The 22,744-nt window shown below is 38.3% G+C and overlaps 1 protein-coding gene across 1 annotated transcript in view; it reads left to right on the top strand.

Moving 5' to 3' along the window:
• The first annotated feature begins 424 nt into the window (after positions 1–424).
• GRB14 (growth factor receptor bound protein 14) overlaps positions 425–22,744 on the top strand; it is a 136,868-nt gene continuing 114,548 nt past the window's right edge. Inside the window, exons 1-2 of the mRNA XM_023217504.2 lie at positions 425–1,154; positions 2,412–2,544. Of these exons, the coding sequence (XP_023073272.1) occupies positions 964–1,154; positions 2,412–2,544 (324 nt within the window). The 5' untranslated portion in view covers positions 425–963. The remainder of the gene's footprint in view (positions 1,155–2,411; positions 2,545–22,744) is intronic.

Genomic DNA, 22,744 nt, shown 5'->3' with positions numbered 1-22,744 from the left:
ACTCGATGGCTTTGAGCCCCAGTTTCCTTTTGTGTAAAATGAGATAAACATCTAATTTATGGAGCTGTTGAGGGGATGGAATAGGTAGCGTAAGGCAACCTGGAATTCATTAATGTAAGCTTCTCTCATTACCATAAAACAAATAGTCTTTCTAATTCCAGACACCTACGGGTTTACTCATGCTTTACTGAGAATTCTCAAAATCTCAGTAGTTTTCTGTAATGATTGGACTCTTTGCTCCCCACTAACCCCCCAATCTTTGGCTGCGAAGTGCATGGAAGAAGAGGCACGTGGGGAAGGACTGGGGCAAACCCAGCCCCCTGGTGCCCTGGCCTCCTGGCCTCCTGGCCCGGTAGGGACTGTCATGGCGGCCCAGCAACAGCTTAGGTGATCTCAGATGGCAGAGCAGGAAGAATGCAAGGGTATGAAGGTCAGGGCTGCGCAGACCCCTGTCCCGCCTGCGGTCGTCCCGGCAAGCCCAGCGGGAGCGCCCGCTCTGCTGGGTCCCCGCCTCCAGCGGCGCCGGGGCCGCCCAGACCCTGGGCTCAGTCTTGCGCCCCGGTGCCCACCTGGGGAGGCGGCGGTCCTGGCCTCGCGTCCCGGATCGGACGGCGCGGGAGCGATGCCAGCGGCCCCGAGCACCCTGGGCCACGCGCGGGGCCGGCCCGGCGCTCTCGCGCCCTCCCAGCCCCCTCCGCGGCTCGCCCCGCAGCCCGCGGCCCCCACCCACCGGCCGCTCCTCCCCTCTCCCCACCCTCCTCCTCCGCCCCCTCCCCTCCCCCGCCGCCTCGCAGATTGCTCGGCAGCGCGTCTCAGCCGCCGGGGCTCTGAGCGCAGGCTGCGAGGCCACCACACCTGCAGAGCGCTCGGGCTGCCTAGCCGGCACCTCGCCTCCGGCCGCGGGATCCCCTTCTCCCCACGCGCCGAGTCTCCCATGACGCCCGAGCCCCCCGGCCGGCGACAATGACCACTTCCCTGCAAGATGGGCAGAGCGCCGCGGGCAGGGCGGCTGCCCGGGATTCGCCGCTGGCCGCCCAGGTGTGCGACGCTGCCCAGGGGAGGGGCGACGCCCACGACCTGGCGCCGGCCCCCTGGCTGCACGCGGGTGCGCTCCTGTCCCCTCCGGACGGGACCCGCGGCTGTGCTGCAGACAGGTAGGCAACCCTGGAGGGCGCGGGGGAGTGTCCTGGCTGGGCAGCCGGCGACGGGGTGAGGAGGCGGTCCTAGGGGGTGAGCCATGTGCCCAGAGCTGGGCCAAGTTTGTAAAAGTCTCTGAAGACAATCTCCTTTGAGCTGACTCCTACCGAATCAGCAGGACATTGCGATCTCACAGCGCCTTATAAATAGCATCACCGTTTCATTGAGAGCTCTCATCTCTCTCGCCTCTGCCCATCGGTGTGAAACTAGGAGGTTAGGCTTCAGGTTGATCACCTTCTGTTCCTTCATGGCCCTGCATTTTCACAAAGTAAACTCTATTTTATTTTATATATTTTAGAAAATTGTAGCATAAATGTATTCACCTCCCACATAGAGTCTTAGAGCGACCCTGTAGAAGCAAAGCATAGATTGACATTTGAGCAGTCTTGCTGTTCAGCAGGAAAGAACAGAGGCTTTAAAGGGTTTCCCAATCTCCATAGCATTCAACACTAAGTGCCTTTAGGGTTGCACATACTTTCGGAAAAAAAAAAAGGGTTACAACAATACAAAAATCTATAGTCCTTTATATTGACACATTTAAATGTTACTTTTTTTTCCTGATTTTCAAAGCACTCCAACTTCAGTGAAGTTAAAATTACTCTCCAGTGGACTATAGTACATTTATATTAGCAAGTTCTATTAACATGCCTCCCCAAAACACTACCTTGCTATTTAATATCTATAAGCACTTGAAAATCAACAGACTGTGTGTGGGCAACATTGTGAATGAAATTTGAAGTGAGACGAACCACAGCTATAATTAATAAATCATAACTTCCCAAAGTGATTAGTAAAATATAAGGACGAATGCACTAAATGCGACTTAGAGACAATATCATGGATGCATAACAATGTCTGACTCCTCAGGATGATGTTTCGATTAGTAATTGTATAGTCTATATCTCTGTTTCAGGAAAATTATCAAATGTGATGGAGTTTCTATGCCTGGTGATTTAAAGGCAAAAGAGAGAGAGAAGGAAGGGGGTGGGGGAAGAGAGAGAGAGAGGAACTATAGGATATTTGTTTGTATCTAATTAACATACTATATTTTGACCCGTAGAAAGTACATCACAGACCTTTTCTGTATACTTTATATAATATGAGCTTTGTCACAGAGTGGTACATGTTCGCCTTAGCACACTTTTTAATCCTGACAGCAATTATATTTTACATTCTGTTTTATGTAAATTACATCCTATGTTCTCTTACTGTAGGAGAAAAAAGAAAGATCTTGATGTTCCGGAAATGCCATCTATTCCAAACCCTTTTCCTGAGCTATGCTGTTCTCCATTTACATCTGTGTTGTCAGCAGACCTGTTTCCCAAAGCAAATTCAAGGAAAAAACAGGTATGCATTTTTAAATTTTAAAATTCAAATATCTTAGGAGTTCTGAATCCATACAGTCTTTAAGATTGTTCTGTAATCCACAGTATTAACAAAGGATTAGCATGGGCTCTGTTAAATATCTCTGTTGACTGACATGGTCCTTTGGCATTATTTTCCATTTATGGCCTCATTTTTTTTAAGCTGTATAATGGGAATGTTCAAACCTGCCTCCGAGGGTCTTGGGATGGATTAAAACAGAATATATATAAAGTACAGTGGTTGGCAGCAATGATCATTGACAAGATAGGTAGGAGAGATGATCATTTTTAAGCCAGGAATTGGGCAGAGGCTGCGGCGGGGTGGGCAGTGGTAGTGGGGTGAGAAGGGGATTGACTGATTCATTTAATACTTTGTTTAATTTTTCATATTTCCAACCCAAGCCAACCTCATTTACTAAAGGAAAGTGATAGAGTGATGCTGTGGCAAAAGGTACTTAGAGTTTAGGGTCAACATGTGTTCATTTCAGTAGATTCCTCAGTTTGGAGACTCTGGCTGCAGAAGATAGATGACTAAGTGATTCTTAGAAGACTGAGGACCATATTTTTATGATTTTCTTTTTTTCAAGTTTCTAGTTTGGGACTGACTTAAGCAAATTAGATTTTAAGGACCAAGCAACTAACAGAAAATACATGATAGCTATACATTTGGAGGGGGAAAAAATGAGTATATCATAGAATAATTCATCTCTTGTCATAAACTTTCTTCCAGTTTTGACCCAGCAAAACAAAGAGAAGCCTCACTAAACAAAATGCACCTTGTTCTTACAAGGGTGGAAACAGTAAATTAAAATAGCCAGATGCTTGCAATGGGAGAAGGATAATGAACAGAGAGGACAAGACAGTTGGCCATTTTTCTGCATCTATTGTTCCCTTTTTTATTTCTGCACCTTTATTACCTCTGATGGGTTCAACTGTGTGTGTTTATATTTTTAGGAATGAAGGAAATACCTTAGGAAGCAGATGAATTCTTGATCATATACAGCAATGATAGAGATAGTAGGAAATATATTTGATGGAAGCCCTGTGTATATACTTTTTGGGGGAGAGGTCACTCAAGTCACTTGGTACACATGAGTTTGGGTAAGGACTGGAGAAAATGGGAGTAAATTTTTCTAGAAGCAGAACTATGTTCTGAATTGGCATCTTTGAAAGGGGAAATAAACCCTTAAGTGGGTGGGACTGTAACTTTGCTTGGGGAGATAAAGAGGAGACTCTCTTGAGACCTTTATTATCAGGATAAGGTTTAAAGTCAGATCCCAAGGAAAAAAAAAAAAGCCCTGGTGAAACTTCCAAGCTCTTTGAGAGTTGACTTTTTGGTTTGGATAGAAAATGGAAATAAGGATAATAGATTTGACTGTGTGCCATGGTAGTGGGGTGGGGGGCGGGGGGAAAGAGGCCAGGTGCAGTGGCTCACGCCTGTAATCCCAGTAATCCCAGCACTTTGGGAGGCCGAGGTGACGGATCACGAGGTCAGGAGATCGAGACCATCCTGGCCAACATTGTGAAACCCTGTCTTTACTAAAAACACAAAAATTAGCTGGGTGTGGTGGTGCACACCTGTAGTCCCAGCTACTCAGGAGGCTGAGGCAGGAGAATCGCTTGAACCCAGGAGGTGGAGGCTGCAGTGAACTGAGATTGTGCCACAGCACTCCACCCTGGGCGAAAGAGTGAGACTCTGTCCCCCCCCCCCCCCCAAAAAAGGAATGATTCTGGCTTGTCCTTGAGCCAGAGTAAGAAAAGGAAATGTCTGATGATGACATAATGGTCATCTGGAAGAATTTAATAGGTAGTTCCCAAATTACTAAGGGCCTGCTATGTTTCTCACAACATCCTAGGCAGTAAGGCCGCTAGCTAAGCAACAATACAATGCAAGATATATTTAAAAGATGGGGCTTTGATCTGGGGTTGTGGTAGGGGGTGGAGCCTGAACCAGACAGGAAGTAAAGGGAAAGAGATCTGGGCTGACTCACTTTAATGCTATGAATGGACACTTGCAGAATACCTGTGTCTAAGAGATTTGTTGATGATGCAGGGTTTGTTTTGAATAGAAAGTGAGAAGAGGTGTTGGTGTGCTTATGTTAGTATAGGGGACAAAAGAGAAAGAGTGGGTGAAGTGCCAGGATTAAGGTAGGATGTGCCCTAAGTGTCGATAGTCATCAGACTAGAGTAAGACGTCTTAGAGATGGATGATGTTTCCTCAGATCAAGTTTAAATTGGAAAATGTGGGGGGGGGGGGGAAGCAAACTAGAAATGGGGAAAAGGTGATATTGTTATTGACCCCAATAGGTTTCCTGCTCTGGCCTCGTATTCTGTGTCCACAGTGACCTTCTCAGAGAGCACTGTATTCACACACACAGCTGTGCTGTTTCCTCAGTAGACAGTCCCCGCCTGATTTTTAAAGATCAATCCCAGAGGGCTGTCCCCACCTTTGAAGGGCCCTTCTTGCTGATCTCTTCCTTGGCCCAAGGGTTGAGATCTCTAAGAAGACAAGGGTACCCCAAAGTTGAGGAAGAGGGAGGCTGCTTTTTTCTTTCTTTTATGTTTCCTTTTTCCCCACCTAGACTTTGCATTTAGAACTGATCCTTTTGTTTTAGTTTCTTTGAACACACTCAGGTCTCTGAAATGAGGAAGGTTTTGAGAATAGATGACTCTATGTAAGTGAGTTCCCCAACTCAGTACCTTTGTGACATATATTACCCTTTTATAAGATGCTGTTTTTGGCCCAGTTTATCTGTAACCTTCAGTTGAGATGATGTAAGTGACTCTGCGATATGTTCTACTGCATATTACTTATGGTTGAAATATTATAGGAGAAGATGTCTCTTTACTTTATATTTTCTCTCATTTGTCCTGTTTAACCATTCAAGTCATTTTAGTGATTCTTTTCTCCTCATAGAAAAAGTGAAGAAAATAATTGTACTTGTTATTTACAAATCAATGAGCAGAAAATTTGAGTGAATCGAGACTAAAAATGTTAAATTTCATCTGGCCTTTAAAAATCACAGTCAAAAATCATCTTATAAATCATAAATTTTGTTTACTATTTGAGATGCCTACATAATGCATGAGTGGTAAAGTGCATTGAAGCCACAAATGGAATATGCTTTATCACTTTTTGCAAATAAAATGTCCCAAAGTGTACAATACTGGAGGCTTTCAGTACTATTATTTTTAAATGAAAGCTAGAATGAGAGAGAATCCATATTCTTTATTCCCTTTCCCTCTTTTTATAATGATGGCCAGATTTCCTAGGCATCTTTCTCTGTGTTTACCAATAAAGCAAATTTAAAGTATACCTTCCCTTACATACATGGTCCAGAAAAGTTACTTATTTTAAAAGTGACTTCCATTATGAACTTAATCTCTTTTTTTCTAATTTCTGATTTAAATGTATAAGGAAATCATCTGTTAATAATGAACCCTAAACACCTATTGTTTGAAGAAAAGCAAAGAGTTAGAAATCTTTATTTAGCTCTTGCAGCAGAATCAGTTCTTGTTTTGTTTGTCAACCCCTAGGTAACTTTTGTGCGTGGACATAGCATGTGTAGTAGCTCTGGTTAATTGCTTCCCAGGACTATGTTGTACAACTAAGTAAGAATAAAGCCTCTGAAGGCTTTAGAGATTTAAAAAATACTATGAAAAACTGTGTCATGAAATGTTTGAGTTGGATGGGATTTTTCAGATCTTCTTTTCCAATGTTCTTCTTTTAGAGATGTGTAATTTGAGTTTAAGGAATGCTATGTGGCACAGCCAGCACCTGAAATCTGGATTTCTTGAGACTTTGACAGTCCCTTTTTAGGAAGGTACAATTTATAAAGAAAGGGAGGACTGTAAATAAGAGTAGTATAATAATATATATATACCAGTGTTGTTAGTTACAACTCTCCTCATAACACAAGAAGAACAGGGGAGACAAATGCCGTTGGTTAATATTCCTCTAAAGACCTGGAATTCCTCTTTTTATTTCTTCCCAAAATGTAAGTATGTTTTCTCTTCTAGTTTTCTTCTCCATCTTCTCCCTAAAATTGTTCTGAGAAATCTATCAAATATTTGATTTTATTATCAAATGAGATTTATTAGTATTATTAATAACTAGCTTTTGTATGGAGTTTACAGTCCACAGGATATTATTTCATGGGAACACAAGAAAGTGAGTATGTCACCTGCATTTTGAGATTACAAAAAGAATATGCAAAAACCAGAAGGGATTTGCTCGTGCTTCCACAGTTTAAATAAAGGGAGATCAAAAAGAATATTATGTCTCAATGTGTCCTGTCCCTCACCACACTGTTTCTAGTTTATTCTTTATTAAATTAAGCCTTTTGTTGTGTATCTCAGAAAAACAAAAATTTATCTCAAATAGTTAAAAAATTAGTTTTCCATATGCTCTGCCTTTTATTTCTTTTTTCTCTACCGTGTCACGGACTTTCAAAGGATAAGTAGATCTCTGTCCCCAAATTAAAAGGCCTCTTATATCATTCCTTTTTGATGCCAGTAATTATCCCAATTTGGACATGCTGAACTTGTATGTGTGGTCCTATAGGAATCTTGTGTGACTGCTACATTAACTGAAACTGCATGTACTTATTTTTCTAGTATACACAGAAGTAAAATAAGAGAAACCCTATGTACATATTGTAGTTTTTCCAGACTCAGCAATTATCAAGATTTTGCCTCATTTGCTCCATCCATTTCTTTTTTAAAAATTTTATTTTCTTTGCTAAAGTATTTTGAAGTAAATCCTGGACACCCCATCATTGCATCTCTATGTAGTTTCACATTCATCTCTGAAAAATGAATTTTCTTTTATAACCCAAATGCCATTATTCCCTGACAGAAATAACAATAATTCCTTGGTATCATCTAAAACCATTCATAATTGAATTTTCTCAGTTGGAATGGCTCATGAAATTCTCAAATTACAAACTGCTTAGCTTTCAAATGTCTGCAAATTAGCTCTTTGGAAGTTTAAATTCATTTTTAGATGGAAACAACATCATAAATTGTATTTAGGCCCTCTGAGCTATTTTACAAAATCCCATTTAATTGGAAACAAAACATATATGCAGAAAGAATAATAGAAACAATACTCTCTCCTATTAGGGTTTCAAACAAATCTATCTTTCCGACGGCAATTTGCAGCTTTTGAATGCTGGCACTTGATGAATATAATTTTTTGGGAGAAGAATTTGAAAGTATACAGGTCTTTGTAGCAGTGTTGAAGCAGCCTTTACAGCTGTGCTTCTCAAAGTGTGGTCATTAAATCACCTTCCTCAGAATTAGCAGGGATGCTTATTAAAAATATGGATACTTGGACCTCTTGCAAAACCCACCAAATAGGAATGTTCTGGGGGAAGGTTATAGGAATTTGATTTTTTATATATTTTTTCTCTTTGACATGTATACAAATCAGTGCTACTCTTATTCTCTGCCATTTTCAAACTGGGGCAATTGGACCTTTCAAAACTGAGGACAATTCTGTTTCATTGACAAAGGTGAGAATGTTACAAATGGCCTTTGGTTTGTATTTTAGCCAGGTATTGATTGTTCAGACAAAACAGAGCCTCAAATGAACCAGCCTGAAAGGTTATGTTGTAGTACCTGAAGGCCAAAAGGTCACTGGTCTCATGAGAGGCTGGAATTGAGAACAAGAAAGTCAGCAAAAATCAAGGCAACCACTTTCTCTATTCTCTCTCTTTTGTTCTCTCACAAACACACCTCATAGTCTCTGCCTCTCCTTGCAAATTCACATCATCTTTGACATTTCTCTGCAGTCTTGCTTGCCCTGATTTCATGTCCACACCTGTGGCCCCAAGTGGCTGCTCCCAAGTTTTCCTCCTATTAGTGATTCAGTACTTGGTAACTGATTGGCAACTATATCTGGAGAGGTATGTTAGTCCAGTGTGTCCAGCTCCTGTTCAATCAGATGTGGCTAAAGGGACAGAAGGCCCTGGACCACTGTTCAGTCTGCACGGGTGTCGTAACGTGAGAAGGAGGTACAGGTTTAGTAGGTATGGCATATGGAGGCAGGGAGGAAACAATGAACAGCTAGTGTCCTAGGGGGAGAAAAAAAGATCTCAAACAGGACACAAAAACTAATTCTAGTAATATTTATATGATGTATGATGATCCACCAATTGGTTTATTTGACTTAACATACCTAGTTCAGAGTGTCCAGTTCCTTTGTCTCAATTCACTTAATGTTTATGAAACATACTTATTGGGCAGTAGTTTCAATTGATGTCACCCTTCAGGGATGCTCAGCTTCCTTGTCCATTGTCCTGAGCTTACATCTTACTGAGGTTCCTTAATCTCTGATGACAGGAGTTACCAACTCAGGATCCTTCCCATCTTATGCTAGTTTCCTTCATTGTAGGAGAAGATAGTTTTCTTTTCCTATTTTAAAACTTAAATCCCCTAGCAGATCTTCTGTTTGTCAAGGTTTGATTTCCAGTTTGAAGATTGCCTCTAATTTTTGGTTAATTTGCAGGGTACATTTGCAGTCCAAGCTTTATCTACAATATAGGTTTTCTTTTTAACTTTATTGAAATCTCAGCTTCTGGTTTGTTTTTCCCTAGGGGCATATAATATGTTCTGTCAAGAGAAAGAAAATTGGAGTCATCCATGGTTCAATATAAATGTGGATTTTAATTAATATAAAAAAGGTTTCTGCAGTCTTATGGATATTGCTTTGAAAAAATGTCGGCTTATATCAAATAGTAATAAACTCTATTGTATAAGTATATACTTATGTGTATTTCAGTAGTGGTAAGCAGACCTGAGAATTGTCCTTTTGGCATTCCAGATAAAGGTCAGCTCAAGGGAGACCCCAGGAAATGGCCACAAGTCTTTACCAAGACAAGGGAGTAGAAAGAAAGGGTTCAGGATTAATTTAGAAGAGAAATGGCAGGACTCACATAGGGAGAACGTCCTTTATTTCTTGTCCTTTTCTTTGGTCTACTCATTTAACATTTTTTCAAAGCCACAGAAAAAATAAACACAAATAGGAGGTTTAATATTCTTAACCAGTTTACAAATGCTTGTATTCCAAAAGATCTTTAATAAATTGGCTGTTTATTCATATACATTTTTCCATAGATGTAATGTTACATGCAGTGGTTAGATTGTCAGGCCAAAGCCTTAAAATCCATAATGGCTCCAAAGTATAGTACTCTTACAACATTGCTTGCACCATTTTTAAAATTGCTTCTGTGGAAAGATATGAGTCAATATGATGTGATTGAAAGATATTGGAACAGAACCAGCAAACCTAGTTTTTAATACGGTCCTACTGCAGATGAGGGGTGTCATATCAGCCCATTGCTCACCCACTCTGTGCCTGAGAGCTCTACAATTTTATTGGATTCCTAGAGCAAGTGATTCTGATGGCTCCAGAAGCAGTAATGACTCCTGTGCAGCAGATAGAGGAGTCGCGGAAAGCAGGGTTTCTTCTGTTCACTAGCCCTAGAAACTCCCTCTCTGCCTCTGTTCAGGTATTCCCGTATAGTGACCACAGTTTTTTGTGATAAAGAGTGTGTTTGGGGTGCCATAGGACAAACAGCACAGGAGTCACATTCATAGAAATAATTGGGGCAGAAGGGTCTGGTTTAAGTAGAAACTGCGTCAAAGTCAAAGTTCAAATATTAGACGAAGAATCAGAAAAGGAATCACATCTGGTAGGAGCCAGCTTGAGTGTGAAGTGAAAGTACAGGGCCAAGTATCTAAACTTAGAAATAAGGATATGAGATAAGATGTGACCACTTGAGACCGGCATAGGTGCAATACACATTTGACTCTGCCTGGCTTCATAGGTATGCGGTGGTTGTAACCTCTGAGTTCTCTAAATTTATCTTGCTCCACCCTCAAATCATCTATTTGATTACTGAAGCCAAAAATTCAAGGAGTCCTCTCTTTCTGTTCTTGTTAAGAACTGCTACATTTTTCATCAAAGTAGGCTTGAATCTATATACATCTCCCCACCTCTGCTGCTATCATCCTAATTTAACCATTGTCTTGTCACCTACAGGAGCCCCATAAATGGCCTCCCTTCTTCTTTGTTAGCTTATCTTGGTTCCTTCTACATACACTTGTTATAGGGAATTTTCAGAAATGTAAATCACAGCATGTCATTTCCTGGTTTAAAACATTTTAATACCTTACAATGAAATCCACATTTCTTACTTGGATTGACAGTACTCTCCATGGTTTTGTCCCTGGCTACCTGTTAAACCTCATGTACATTCTACCCTTTGTTCGTTAGACTCCAGCCACAGCCCTATCTATTTGTGAACTTAGCAAACTTTCTTTTCTATCTCAAAGACTGTATCTTGGTTGTTGTCTGAGTCTGGAACCTCTTTCCCTGGCTCTTGACATACCTGATTCCTCTTTTTTCTCTAGATTTCGGTATAAGGTCATCTAATCAAGGAGATTTTGTTTTGACCAGCCTAAATGTAGCCTGTTTGTTTTTTTTAAATTTTTTTTTTCCCATCACATTTCTCAGTTCGTTTCCTTGGTTGCACTTACCATAATCCGAATTGTCTCATTTATCTATTTGGTGTAGTTGTTTTATTCTTTTTCCCTCTATGTGAGTTATCTTGGTTTTATTGTTCTTGGGTTCTTTCATGGAAAGAATGAATGAGTAAATGGATTACTGAAGATCCATAGTTAAAACTAATTTTATCAAATTATATTTTGACATATTCTAATCAGGATCAGTCATCTTCATTAAATTAGAATAAAATTAAATTTGATTAAGAGATTCTATTTACCAAAATAAATTTTATTTTTATTTTTAAAAATTTTTTCTTGACAATTATTTCTTTGTAATGCAAAAATAAAATTAAATCTAGATCCTGGACTAGTTGGATTTTTAAAGTACGTATCTTTTGCTTTCATTTAACACACATGAAAATTTGATCACGTGTAATCAAGATATTTCTGATTTTATAGATTATTTTTAATATAATTATAAGTGAGTGCTCAGTGAACTGCTATACTTTCTCTAAGTTTACTGCATGTTCATAAGATCCACAGCTTTAGAAAAGATTAAGTGGAGATATCAGTTAGGTTTATAGTATGAGTCTCTCAGAGCAAGAGGTATATGCTAGCAAATGTTTTAATTATTAAGAATTAATGTCAGTGGTGAATTATTTAGGTCAGTGTTCATCACATGGAAGTGGGGAGACATATACCCTTTGAAAATACATGAAGATTTTCCAAGGATTGTACAAACATAGATTTAAGAGAACCAGTTTTCACTTCCTGAGAACCCACCTATGCTCCCAGTAACCTGCTCACGGTGTATTACCCTGGGGCATGTTAACCTCCAGGGCATCACACAGAGGGAAGGCTTCCTTTGATGGTTAATCAAAATATCACAAATAAGGAGTTCCTTTTTAATGCCTTAAGCCTCTTTCTGTTAAGGGTGAATCATGGTAGAAATGAGGATTTTGACCAGTGTTGAAATATTTTGAATTCAGATAGATGGTGGTGTGATGGGAGTAATCACAATTTTCATTTTTCAGTTTTTGACTTTAGTTCTTCCATGTCCTGAGTGTTGTCAAAGAATATATAATAACCCTTGAGGGAGAACTTCTTAAGAGCAAAGCAAGGAGCGCATTAGTGAGAAATATTGATTGCTGAAATGGCCTTTTGTCATGTGTTTAAATGTATTATCTGTTATTCTTGATACATATTTATAGGATGCTGAAAGAAATCCTGTAAGTGCACTGAATTTATGTAATTTATATAAGAAATATATGTTTGTAAATGCAAATAAATCCTATAAAAGCTGAAAGAAAATGCACCTACAAACACCTGATGTGATAGAAGTTAGTGCTGCCGGTGAGGTTACCTGGGAATAGACTTGGAGCACAGGTTTGCCTGCAGGAAGTTTGCTGGGGAGAGCTTGCGGAAACAATGCTTGTAGGAATGGACACAGGAAGAAGTTGGGCTGCAGCACAGCCACAGCAAAGATCCAGTTGATCCCATAGGAGAACTCTGGAGCTGGATTGGCCCTACAGAATTGTTCAGAATTAGGGCACAGGTGCTGGGCTGTGTAGGAAATGTCAGCACTTGGGCATGGCAGCTTTCTTTAGCATAGTACAATGGCAGTCAAGGAGGCCTTAGCCACAGGTCTTAGTGGTTGATACTCTAACAGTGAGTGCTTCAATCTTAAAGGGGGTTGGTTTGGATGGTGTGCCACAGCATCTGCCATAGTTAGCAACTAATTTTTTAAAACATTAATAGAAATCTTTTTGGGGATTACCAAAGTTTTCAAGATAAATTGGTTAAAACTCAATAATAAAATATGTACATGATTTCTTTCAAATTTTGTGTGTGTTATTCAATATTGTACTTAAATCTATTTTAGCAAATCATATGATAAACTGTTTATTCCAATTCCAGTCAATTCCCATCCTATATTATCATAAAATATTTTAATATTTTCTAATGCCTAAAAAATGGTATGCTAGCTAGCTACTGGACTAATTTTTTTAATGTGTATATACCATTTGCGTTCCTGAAAAACATAAGAAATTTTTATCATGGTGACTACTACATTTAATGGAACTATTTCTAATTTTATACTTGATTTTTATTTAGTTATATCCAAAAGCTGAAACCCAGTGGTGAAAATGTACAGTAACACAATTGCCAAAGGAATTCTATGTACTTGCTAGCACTTCATCATACTCCCCAGAACTCTCAGCTCTGTATTAATTTAACTTTTCTCTTTTGTTTTTTTCCATTTGTCCAGGGCATGAACCTGGTTTGGTTTGACCAAGGTATGATAAAATTAACACATTTTCCGAGTGTATTAGTTTGAACAAAGTACATTTAAGTTGAAGAGTAGAAAATCATTAATGGCTTATGGTAAAGCTTTGTTGATGGTAAAGCTTTGTTGAAACTATTCAGAAATTGATAAAATGAATGAATCTGGGTGACAAATCTTTATCAAGTCAGATGGTTTCTAATTTGTATTTTTCAGTTGTATTATACAAGGTCCTTAACTGATTTGCTGGTTAACAGATTATTAAAGATTATTTTAGCTCTGATGGAGTTCAAAGATTTACATTGCCTTCCACCACCTCTGTGCTCCCTCTTCTCCCTCACTCAGTTTAATTTTTCTAACTAGCATTTATTATTATCTGACATGTGTTACATTCACATATATATGCATTCATCTACTGTCTTTCCCCAGTAGAACATAAGCTCTGTGAAGACAGGAACTATGTTTTAATTGAGTAAGTTTTATTTATTCAATCTCTATCGTGTAGAATAATGCCTGGCACTTCACAGGTCCTCAGTAAATTTTTGCTGAATGAAAGAATAAATAAATGGAGAAATCAATGGATAAGGAGCAGGGAAGTCATTGTTATTAAGGGAGAGAATATTTGGAAATGTACTAATATTTTAATATAAATGATAATGAATGTGCAAAGAAACTTTGAAAAGTGAAATTTAGTTCATTTTCCAGGAAGAGTCTGATATTGTTAGATGTTAAAAAAGAGCCTGGTGAGGATAAACGTTTGAGTATTGATTTACCACTATAAGCACATTCTAAATTTGGATTACCCTTGGTCAGAATGGGTTCTGTTTTTTGTCTCTTTGGTTCCCTTGTAAGCATTTTCAGTCTTAGCAGCACATGTATGCCAGTTAAAAAGCATGCATACTTTATGGGGCTGAGTCCAGTAAAAGCTTTTCAATCAACCCACATTCACAGTGGAAGATTACTTTCATTCCTGGGAAGGGTGACATATGTGTGTGAAACACAGTATTCAGATGAAAGGGCTACTTTGGTATTATTTAACTGTGTATTGGCAAGACTCTAGCCAGTATCTAGTTTCTCTTTAGAGCTATTTTGCATTATATTACAGTACTCTTACTGTGCCATGCCAAGGAAATTAAGATCAGCTGGAACACTCTGTAGGTCATTGGCTTGGAATCTTAGGGCACTGGGAACTTGATGTTTTGTTTTAATGACCTCATTTAGGCCAAACCTGCCTTTGTCCCAGAAGTGTAAGGGGCCCTTTACGACACCATGCCTGCACCTTGGGAAAGATATGGGAGAGGTTCAGAGAAAAATGATTCAATATTTAAAGGTATTGGGTCAACCTCCATGTATAGAGTACTTTATAAATTAATTGACTCTTTAGTCAAGAAAGATAAAGAGGAGTCCTAATAAAAGTCTCTTCAATACAGATTTAGCCGCCAAGTTCCATGATATCTGAAACATACTTTTTTGTTTTTTTTTTTTTTGAGACAGAGTCTACATCTGTCGCCCAGGCTGGAGTGCAGTGGCCGGATCTCAGCTCACTGCAAGCTCCGCCTCCCGGGTTCACGCCATTCTCCTGCCTCAGCCTCCCGAGTAGCTGGGACTACAGGCGCCTGACACCTCGCACGGCTAGTTTTTTTGTATTTTTTAGTAGAGACAGGGTTTCACGGTGTTAGCCAGGATGGTCTCGATCTCCTGACCTCGTGATCCGCCCGTCTCGGCCTCCCAAAGTGCTGGGATTACAGGCTTCAGCCACCGCGCCCGGCCTGAAACATACTTTTAAAGTTGAAGGATGTAATTTTAAGAAAAATGGAAAGAAGAAATGATTACAAGTCACGTAGGGGTTTGTGGGTATTGTGTTGTGGCAAATGATTTCTAAAAGGAATTTCTAGGGGCAATCACTCTTGTGGAACGATGAACCTCCTCCATATTTCTCCAAGTGGGAGTATAAGATGCATATATGCATATGGGATGTGTGGGATTGTGGGAGGGCCATATGGGAAGTTGCATGATAAACATGGAACACCTTTTTGGAACATTAACTTTAATTGAAAATATGGGAAAAACATTCTTACATTAAAATAAACATTCCTGTACTTATGAGTAGAATACATAATGTGCATGAATTTTTAAGAACAAATTATATACCTCAGATATTCTTACCCTGAGATGGCAAAAACTGTACAATTAATTTCTTTTGCATATTGGGTATTTCTGGTGGAAACATTTGAGAAGTGCTAGTGTAGTTTTCATTTCTGTGGGAAGTGGCTCCTTGTAACTCTCATGAGGGTTGGTTATCTCTTTCTTCTCTAGCCATAGTCCTTTCTAGAACTTCCTGATTTTATTGCCATCTATATCACTACTATTAAAGATATTGGATTTTAAATATTTGAACTGTTTTCCTACTGTACTTTTTTGCAGCGTAGCAGGAAATAGCTCTCAACTAAAGTCTCTGAAGACCACCTTATTCCCGAAGACCTACTTTTTAGTCTTTATGTTGATGTCTCAGCAGTTTTAGACATTTTGACTGCTTTTTCCTTCTTGAAATACTTTCTTGACTTCTGCCTCTTAAAGGTTCTGTTGTAGGATCTGAGTGTTGGTATTCCTTAGGGTTTTGTCCTAGAACTTCTTGTTTTCATTTTACTGCCAGGATGATCTCAGCTACTTCCACGGCCTCAATTGCAGTGTGCATGTAAGTCTAGGCTAGATCTGTATACTGGGCTGCCTGCTGGATATCTTCATTTATACAGCCCGTAGACATCTCAAACTCATCAGGTTCCAAAACAAGTGAATACTTTTCCTCTTAAACTTGCTTCTTCTCCCATGTTTTCCTTCCCTGGAAATAGAATATACTCTGCCTGTACTATAAAATACGATATCTTAGTTCATCTTTGGCTCCTCTTTACTTCTCTCTCCTCATCCAGTTGGGTACCAAGTCCTCTGGGAAGAACAACTCTTGGGTTTATCCACTTTTCAAAACTTCTCTGCTATTGCAACAGCTCAGGTCAAATCATCTCTTACATAATTACTTTGAGATTCCCTTCACTGATTCTCTATTTTTAGTAGTTTTCTACTCCTAGAGGTGTTGTATGCTTACACATGTTTATTAAGGAGGTAAAATTCATTAAGCATAGCATTAGCCATTCCCAAATCTACAATTTACTGGCATTTACAATTTACCTGGTATTTACAATTTACTGACATAAGTGCATCCAGTGTTGTATCATCATCTCCTTTGTCTAGTTTCAAAACATTTTCATTGCCCCCAGAGAAAATTCTATACCCATTGAATAGACATTCCCCGTTCTCTTCTCCCTCTCGGCCCCTCATAACCACAAGTCTGCATTCTGTTTGTATGGATTTACCTATTATGGATATTTCATTAAAATGGATTCACATAGTATGTGACATTTTGCATCTGATTTCTTTCACTTAGCCTGTTTTGGAGATTTATCCATGTTGTTGCATGTAATACTAAGATTCTCACCATGAAGTAATTCCAAACAGTTAGGGAACTAACCTTTTTTTCTTTTTTGAAGAAAGAAGAGATTGTTCATACGTGATTGCTTCCTCTTTGTGTCTTTGTTCTCAATCCCATTTTATTTCCCCCTTTTCCTGATGTGAGGAAACCACTGTTCTGAGGTTGGTGAGTATCCTTCCTTTCCATGTTTTTATGCCTTTACACATATAATACTATAATGTGTCCTAATGATTTATTTAAAAATATATTGTATGTCTATCTCTGCAACTTATTTTCATTTGACATTTTTGATTAATCCATATGAATAAATATAAATCACTTATTTTATTTTTATTTCATTGTATGCATGTACCATAATTTTTTGTTTACCCATTGAAGAAAACTGAGAATTTCTCCATTTCCATCATTAAAAACTACACTATAATATACATCTTTGTGCCTGTGTGCAAGGGTTTCTCTATTGTATGTATTTAGAGGTAGAATTGCTTGGCTGTAGACAGGTGCATGTTCAGTTTTACTAGGTATTGCCAAATTGCTCTCCAAAGTGGTTGTGCCCACCAGCACTATATGCGTCTCCATTTCCACACTTTCTCGTCAACAGCTGGTATTTTCAGAATTTAAAGTTTTTGCCAATGTGGTGAGTGTAATGAAATTTAATTACTGTGTTCATTTGCATTACCTTGATTATTTGTAAGGTTGAGCATCTTTTTATTTGCTTCTGTCCCTTCTTATTTCTTCTTTGTGGATTACCTGTGTTATTCTATCGCATTGTTTGTGTTTTTTAAAATGACTTGTAAGAATCCTTTATATGGTATTGATAGCTATCTTTTTGCAATTGTAAACATTGCAATTATCTTTTCTCAGTAATTGTGACTTGCTTTAACTTTGTTTATGGTGTTTCTTATGATACAGAACATTTTTGTTTTAATTTAGTTAAATCTAGTTTTGTACTTTTGTGTGTCTTATTTAAGGATTTTTTTCCCTCTCTGTCATGAATATTTTTTCATGTAGTCATTTTTTTTTTTTTTTTTTTTGAGGTAGTGTCTCACTCTGTCGCCCAGGCTACAGCGCAGTGGCTCTATCTCAGCTCACTGCAGCCTCTGCCTCTGGGTTCAAGTGATTCTCCTGCCTCAGACTCCCAAGTAGCTGGAATTACAGATGCCTGCCACCACACCCAACTAATTTTTGTGTTTTTAGCATAGATGGGGTTTCACTGTGTTGGCCGGGCTGGTCTCAAACTCCTGACCTCAGGTGATCCTCCTGCCTCAGCCTCCTAAAGTGCTGGGATTACTGGTGTGAGCCACCACACGTGGCCTTGTGTAGTCGTTTTTATGTTTTACTTTTCACACTTGGGTTTTTGACACAGCACGATTTATTTTTTTCTGATAGGAATTTGATTTTTTATCAAATGACCATCCATTCATACTAGCAGCACTTATTAATCATCTTTTCTTTTCCCAAAGCTGTTTAACATTTTTTTGATCATGTATTAAGTTCCCCTTTTCATAGGTGGAGGCAATAATGTTAAGTGGCTAATCAAATTATCTTACTCCTAAAACCATTCCATGGATCCCCCTCACTCTTCAGATACTGATTTAAATGGGACCCTGAGGTACTATGCAGCTGGACCACCTCTCTATTCATGCCTCTAACCCTTTCCTTCTTATATTCCATGCTTTGACCACAGTTAATTTTTTTTTTTTTTTAGTTTTGTACAATGTCTTTCTTACTTGACTCTGATCTTTACATGAGATAGATGTTCAGTCCTCCTGAATATCTCTTTTCCTTAATCTTTAAATAGCTAGCTTCAAATAATATATCTTTGAAGACTCAGCTGTGAGAATTTTTTCTTCCTGTACCAGATATTTGTTAGGTCCCTGCTTAGGGATAATATATCAGGTCAATTACATTGCATTATCAGTGTTCCACAATCCAGGGATCTCTGGGGGCAATAGGGACCAGTTGGCTTGGATTCTGGATTCTAGCCTTGTGCTGGGCACATACTAAGTCTTCTGTATATAGTTGCTGAATGAACAGAAGTTTCAGATAACATTCCCACGTAGAGTAGGATTTGTTTTTAAGATATTTGGTAGATGATCATCCATATCATCTCCTCTTGAGCATTTTCAATGATAGTGAGCTCATTAGCTTATAATCAATAAAATCCCTTTATAATGCTTTCTTATGAAGTACATGTAAACCAAGTTTGTCTATAATTGTAAGGAAAAAATAATTGCACATTTTTTTCAGGATACTGCCTCCATCCCTATGTAAATCTCAATTTTGGCCAATTATTCCAGCATGTCATCATCTCTCTCAGGATTTCCTTATATGTTCATAGGTATAGAAGATGTTAGCATCTTCATTCAAGAGTTAAAAGAAAAACTATATTACTTGATTAAAATTACAGAGATAGCAAGTGGCACAGGCAAGGTACAAATTCAGACTGTCATATATTATGCTGTTTGCAGACTCCTAATCACCCTTCCCTCCCCTCCCCTCCCCTCTCCTTCCTTCCTTCCTTTTTTTTTTTTTTAATTTTAAAATACATTTGGAGACACACAAAAAGTATTTTGTTTTATAAGTAGACCAGGCCTATACTATGGATAATATTGCAGAGTAGAATTCCAGAGGTGGGCGTCGCTGATACATTACTCTTACATAGTATAACCAGTGTGCCTGAGGGAGCAGAACCGGTTTTAGATTTGTATAAAGTTTCCTTTCACTCAACATTAACTTGGACTTGATTAGTTTATTTCTAGATGTGTAAAATTATAGTAATTTAAATATAAAAATATTTTTTACTTCTTTGGGAAAAACAGTTCTTCAAAACTATTAAGATTGTGTCCTGAATTGTTAAGGTCTGCAGTTGTAAAGCACTGTGATTTATTTTCTCTTTCACTGATTTATAAGGGTGCATATATCATACCTTTATATTAATGATGACACAGTTTCTAAGATAATTTCAAATATGTTGTTATTTTTATTCTTTTAATATCTGAATGTAATAAATGGAATCCTTAGTTTTATCCTAGTTTTGCAGATAGAAAAACATAGGGTCAAAGATCAAGGGTTACATATACAGATTATGCCTGAGAGAGCCAGGACTTGAATCCAGATTTTCAGATTTCAATCCCAGCCCTGCATACCTAATACAAAATTCATAAGTAAAATTCTATTTAGAAACTACATTCAAAATACCTTCTCTGTGCTTTCAATATTGTAGATGTTTATGCTTTTATGAAATACCAAAAATCCTTTTTATTATTGTTTCAGAAAATGTCAGAAATCACTGATATTATTATTATTAATTTGTAAGATATTTGAATGACTTTCAGAAACTGCTAGGGAAACTGGATCATTCTAAGATCAGGATGTATTCATACTGAAAGAGCTTAGCTGTACTCTGGAGTGTTAAAATTAATTTTCATTGACAGATCCTTGTCTGGGATTTAACTGAGATTTAAGTCAGTAAAAATTCTGCCCTGTGGCCTAGAGAACAATTGGACAAAGTAGATGAAGTGGAGAGGAATGTATTTTCTCAACCTTTTTTTTTTTTCCATTGGAAAGAACCCAGGTCACTTGCAGAGATGGTAGAGATTTGGCAATGGACCGGTCCTGCTGTTATGTGGTCACTATTAGCAAGTCAAATACTCATCATTATAATAAATGTGGGACTATAAATATCAGTGCAGAGAATACTGGGTTTTAAAAGCGTGGAATAAAAAATGATTTAAGTATTTAGAGATTGAATTAAATTCCATTTAAAAAAGAAATTAATAATTCTTTATTTTACTTGTCAATATAACTATCCTTCAATCTTAGAAAAGTTGCTTTACATGTAATGCTTTAGGCTGGCAATTCTCAAACCCCAGTGGACATATCACATGCCTAGAGTATTTGATATGAGTGCAGATCCCTGGGTCTTATCCTTGGACAGTCTGTTTCCATAGGCTGAGACATTAGAACCTTTAACAAGCACCTGCCGGGAGATTCTTATAATTCTGGTGCAGCTTGACTCTATACCACTTTTGAAGAAACCCTGATATAATCTGATTGAATCAGCATTTGAAATAATGACATTTCTCCTACAGAAGGATTGGTCAGTCGGTCATCAATACAGGAAGAGCTATTTCTGATACATCTACATGCTTTATATGTATGAGGTTCTATACGTTTTTAAAGGATAACTGTTTTCTACGTCTGTTTGCTTCATCTTAAAGGTATTAGAAATTGCTTGAACTTTAAATTGCATTGCTTTTAAAATTAAAGTGTATTTACTCTTTAACCGACAAACTCTATGGCAATGGGAGTTGTCCTTTCTCCATGACTCCTAAAGTGGTTGCTGAAGTAGATCACACAGGGGGCGCTGTTTAAATATGTTATGTCTGTGGGTAGTTCCAAATCCATACAGCAGAGGGTGCAAGCTTTAAGTGACACAAGGAACCTGTGACCTGATTGTTTTAGTTTGAATTATTCTAGATTGCATTATCAATTTAATTTAGACTATTAAAGAAATATGACTTGCTGAAACTTATTTAAGTAAGGATCATGTGAAGTTTTTATAAGTTAATAATTTAGACATGTATTCAAGTAATTCTGGTTTCTTTGTGTTTTTGCATTACATTATAAACAGTAGCTCTAAGTAGCATCTCTTCTAGGTTGCATCTTTTCTCTTTTAGTTGTAAGAATTAAGATTCTGATATGCAAAAGTGCTAGTTGATTATAAATCTGCAACAGACAGATATCTTCTACAGATGATTTGTTGTGTAATATTTTGTAGTGTTTTGCCTGAGAATTGAAGATATGTATCATTCACATCATAATATGCTGTTTTTCCTCCTTCCTTCCAGACTTAGTGCATATGCGAATACTTTGTTTATAACTTGTTCTTTTTATGTAGAATTTTCCCATATATGCTTCTATCAATTCTCTGTTAGTTACAGTAGAATAAATAAACTTTAGATTGGTTAATCAGAAAAGGAATGCCTACTTTGTCATTCTTTTTGTCAAACTGTGAAGTTTTGACAAAGTAGAGACTGTTCCTTATTCTTTTTTATCTCTTCGGTTTCTACTATGAAACCCTGGGTAGAGTAATGAGTGTCACTGCTGGTGTCAGTTCCTAGATATAGGCTATGGTGGATTAAAGATGGTTGTAAATTCTTTACATTTCTCATTGAGAGAGGAAATCTATGTCCTATCCTCTTGGAAGGCTCTGATTATTTGATCCATATGACACTTTGGCAGTGATAGTGTGACCATTTCTGGTCCAAGGCTTGGAGAGTCTGGCAGCTTCCATTTCCTGTTTCTTGGAATACTCTCTTTGGGAACCTTGAGCTACCTTATCTGAGCCCTCTCTGACTATATTGAGGCGCCGTGCTGGAGAAGCCATGTGTAGATTCTCCAATAGTCTCAGCTGCTCCAGTCTTTTCAGCCATGTCTGCCAAGGTGTTAGACATGATGGTGAAGCAAGGTTGGATGGTCTAGACTAGCTCATTCTCCAGCTGCGTGCCTTTTAGGGAAAGTGATCTTCACCGACACCATGTAGAACAGAAGAATTGCTTAGATAAACCCTTCTCTCCAATTCCACAAAGTCATGAGATGGAACATAAGAGTTATTGTTTTAAGACACTGTGTTATGGAGCAGTTTGTTAGTGTGACAATGAGAAGTCCATAACATAGGCTAAGTTCTGGAAAGAAAAGTAGATGGTGGCAACTGGAAGGAAGCTTGGAGAACATCTTATTTAACCACACCCATTTACAGGGAAAACCGTTTTCCAGAAAAATGAAGTGGCATGCTCAAGGTCATCTGATGGCTATGGTCACTGTCAGGACTCTTATCTAACTTTGTTGCCCTTGCCTTTAGTACATCCTATAAGATCATTGAACTTTTTACTTTAAAAC

The sequence above is a fragment of the Piliocolobus tephrosceles genome, chromosome 11 (genome assembly GCF_002776525.5).
Source record: "Piliocolobus tephrosceles isolate RC106 chromosome 11, ASM277652v3, whole genome shotgun sequence".
NCBI lineage: Eukaryota > Metazoa > Chordata > Mammalia > Primates > Cercopithecidae > Piliocolobus > Piliocolobus tephrosceles.
Note: the sequence above shows the minus strand (reverse complement) of the source record. Positions and strands in the feature narration are given on the sequence as shown.